At 36.7% G+C, this 4,256-nt stretch overlaps 1 gene segment (V, D, J or C); it reads left to right on the plus strand.

Moving 5' to 3' along the window:
* Positions 1 to 962: 962 nt before the first annotated feature.
* Positions 963 to 1,490, plus strand: LOC138804258 (immunoglobulin kappa variable 1-27-like). The segment is given in 2 exon segments: positions 963 to 1,016; positions 1,168 to 1,490. Coding segments are annotated over 2 exon segments (372 nt in total).
* The last annotated feature ends 2,766 nt before the right edge of the window (positions 1,491 to 4,256 follow it).

Here is a 4,256-nt window from a genome sequence, read left to right on the forward strand (position 1 = left end):
CCATATTTGAAGTAATGGATCATTGAGCAGTAATGAAGGTGGTTCTGGAAGCTCAAATGGTATAAAACACACTGAATAGCTGTTTCTTTCATGCATTGATTTACATATGACATATTGTGGATTACATATCTTCCATAAAAGTGAGCATTCTTCCTTACAAAAGGTCAGAAAATATACTAGCTTATTTATTATTTTAAGTAGTAATATCTTTAAGTAGTAGTACAAAGTACTTTTAGTTCATAAGTACAACGCAGCTTGACTGATGTCATACCATCACTCCTTTTATTATTCTCATTAATACCTCCCCTCAACTTTCTTAGTTTCACAGGATCTGCATTGGAGTTTAGGTCTGCATTCTCCCTACTTTCCTCGCTACATTCATCTACTCCTCCCTTTGACCTCCCCTCCACAACTTTCAAGTGCCAGTATTCATTTTATTGAACTGTGTTAGTTTATCTAAGGAGTTACAGCATTGCAATTCTCCCATGTAAATGCCATACTTTGGTTAATATATTGGTACCCTTGCATATGCCTCTGTATTTGTTTATATATGCATTAATACATTTGAACTATATTCTGCATATGGAGAAATCATGTGTGCTTTATGTCTCCAAGCTTGACTTCATTAAACATAATTCTAACCCTGTACTTGCATTTTTTGCAAATGATGAAATATCACTGTTTCTAATGTGATAATAAAAAATCTATATTCAAATTTGCTTCAAGTTATTTCTACAGGTGCATCTGTACTTACTTGATACCAGATCAAATCTCTTTCTCTGTGGAGATACAGACAGCAAGGATGGTGGCTAGGCCCAGTTACTAAGAGATTCAGATTTGCAGCTGTACAAACCCAAACCCCTACTGATTTGCATGAGCCCACAGCACAGTCAGCACCCTGATACCTTCTTAATAGGCTGTTCACCCCAGATACAGGCATCAGTCTCAGTCAGAACACAGCGTGGACATGAGGGCCCTCACTCAACTCCTGGGTCTCCTGCTGCTCTGGATTCCAAGTAAGGAAAGACAATGATGAGGATTTCCTCCATGTGTTGTAGTCACTGATACTTGGCTATTAATGAAGTTTTCTTATAGCATGCTTGATTCTATGTATTATTTATTGATTTATTGATGCTATGTATGTATTTTTTACTTTTCCTATGTCAGGTACCAGATGTGACATCCAGATGACCCAGTCTCCATCCACTCTGTCTGCATCTCCTGGAGACAGAGTCACCATCAAATGTCAGGCCAGTCAGGATATTAGCAATGAGTTAAGCTGGTACCAACAGAAACCAGGGAAAGCACCTAAACTCCTGATCTATGGTGCAAAGAGGTTACAATCTGGAATCCCCTCTAGATTTAGTGGCAGTGGAGGTGGGACAGAGTTCACTCTTACAATCAGCAGCCTGCAGCCTGAAGATGTTGCAAGTTATTTCTGTATGCAGGATTATAATGACACACCCACAGTGACACAAGCCCTAACATAAATCACCAGAGATGCAGAAGTGTGAGGCTGGGCTGCCCTAGCTACTTTCCTCATGTTTCCACTTGCAGGATCTGTCCTAGATACATAAGATAGGAATCCTGCCCATGCTTACCTGGAGCAGCAGTTCTCAAGGTCTGAACTTTTTGAGAAAATGTGATTGTAGGCTTGAGCTACTGGGGCAGGACTGGAAACTGAAATACTAAAATAAGATTCTAAACTATAGCTATGGAAATACCTTATATTTATTTGTCTTTTAATTATGAACAGCTATTCAAAATATGGGCAAAGGCACTATTATGTTATTACCTAATATATTTTATTTTTAGATTTTGAAAAACATTGTACATAAAATTTTCAGCAAATAAAGACATTAATGAGTACAGTGTTTGTTGTAGAGTTTTGCTGCTCATTTTTAACAAATAGCTATTTTTCATTATTTCTGGCCTGATGATATATCATGAGTAGCTGCTGAAACCTTTAAAAGCATTTTTTCAAGTACTATAGAGACAATATAGAGTTTTTTCTTTAGATCAATTAGAATAATGAACTATAGATATCATTATTTAATTTTAAAATAGACTTCTATTGTAGAATAGTTTCAACCTGATAGATTACCTGAGAAATAGGAGAAGGAAAATGAGAGAGGTATAGAGAGAAGAAAAGCTAGGATGGATGGAGAGAGATGGATGGAGGTGGATAGAGGTAGAGAAAAAGAGGGACAAAGGAAGGATATTTCTTTTCCTAAATTCCAGATTCATTTATTAGTCAAGCTGTCATTGCCAGGAGAACACTGAATTCAAAGGACAGCAATTCCACTAGAGGTCCAGCCATCCTGTGCTGTCATCTGAACACTGCAAGGTGAGGTGAAGGTGAGGAGTTTCCTGGGTTTATGCCCTCTGTCCTCCACAACTGCTCCCACCAAGATTCACAGAAGTATTCCTACATCAATACATCTCTGTTTCAATCTAAAAAATCTAGGAATCTTTGACACTTATAGTAAAAACACTCAAGTCATTCATTTATTAAAAGAATGGTGGAGAAACATCAAGATAAAGCATATCTTCTTTAAGTCAGAATCCCTATAATTCTCAGGTTGCCAAGTGAACACATGTACACAATTTATGTATCATATATATGTACATATACTATATGTGTAAGATATAGTATGTGATAATTAAATATACACTATATCATTGCATATGATGTAAAATATTGTATATTTGATGTATTATTAATGATTAGATTCTTGAGCATCCCTTATGATTGTTCTGTTCTAATTTTCGGTTTTTTTAAATTTTTATTGTAAAAGTGGGTGATATGCAGAGGGGTTACAGTTACACAACTATGGTCATGAATACATTTCTTTTTGAACAGTGTTACTTACCCCCTCCCTCGTTTTCTCCCATTCTGCCCCTCCTCCTATCCATACCCCCCCAAGTGTAAAGTTCATTTCCAACATATTGTCTAGTGATTATTACTGTCATATTGTGCTCTTATTCTATTTTATGCCATTCATGTTTCTTCTTAGGACTTATAAATTAATCTTTACCAATGCATAGGTAAACTCTTCCATTTTATAAAACATTGTCTTACAAATTATAACTTTTACTTGGAAATATATCTCACCATTCTGGAGGAATAACTTGAGGAAAAATCATTCTGAAAGAGTTTCTAGGTGAGTGTTAAAAAGTTTCCAGTGTTGAATATCATGAGTTAAGTATTGGGAGAAAGGTAAACAAAAAGGTGAATTAAGAACAAATAATAATGACAAATCATGGGACACTCTCTCTTTTAAAGGCAAAGTTCTAACAGAGGATATAAGAGTAAATAGAATAAAGAGGTAGAGATGTGGTGTGATTAAAGGCCTCAGGGATTTGTTGCCATTGAAGAAAATAGTTAGGTTTATGACATATATGATCCTGTGAGTGAAATTAGCTAAGGAAGCAATTGGGTCATGGACAGAAGAAGGCAAAATGCCAGAGAAAGATACTGCAAAGCAGTTAACAATACTGTAACAGTTACACAAACAAGGACACTGAAGCAGACAGTTAAGGAACTTAACTGATGCCACACTCCATTAAGCATGGGAGGGCAGGGCTCCTGAGGCATATCGTTTCACCTTAGTCTCAAAGTGCAACAGCTGGACTGTGGCTATGGATGGGCACTTCACCGTGACTCTATAAAGACATACCTGGAATAGAAATAGTGCAAATGGAACTGCTTTCTTGAGACACATGCTTTAGATGGAAAAGGAGAGATTAATTTCATTGGGAAACTAGAAGACGGACAGGGAAGTCATCAAGAGCCAGAGAACTTAAGCTAAAGCAAAGACCTGCTTTCACAGTCTACCTAGACATGCATGGCCATCCAATGAGCACAACTTGAAGGAGCAGGAAAAACCCAAGGTACTTTTCACATAGACGTGGTTTCAGCCTGCTAAGTAGCAGAGAGCCTGAGATGACTGGGATGTTTTTGTTTGTAACATTTACTTCATAACAGGTAAATTCTTAGGTGGTTAGTTAGTTTTAGTGGCTTCGTTTCTTAGGATTATAGGAACTGGTTGATAAGATTTTCATCTTAATTCCCAAATTTTCTTTGGTTTTTGTCTAATGTTATATTAAAGAACAATTTCACTACAAATAACTTTGAGTGAAACTCATGTAAGTGTATGGTTTTAAAGTTGCACATGTCAAGTACACATGCCATGGCTACTGCCATGGGATGTCAAAAACACATAAGAAGAATATGAGAAGTCCAGGCATAGTGA

Source organism: Dipodomys merriami, unplaced genomic scaffold, assembly GCF_024711535.1.
Source record: "Dipodomys merriami isolate MVZ:Mamm:240054 unplaced genomic scaffold, mDipMer1.0.p SCAF_36, whole genome shotgun sequence".
NCBI classification, from domain to species: Eukaryota; Metazoa; Chordata; class Mammalia; order Rodentia; family Heteromyidae; genus Dipodomys; species Dipodomys merriami.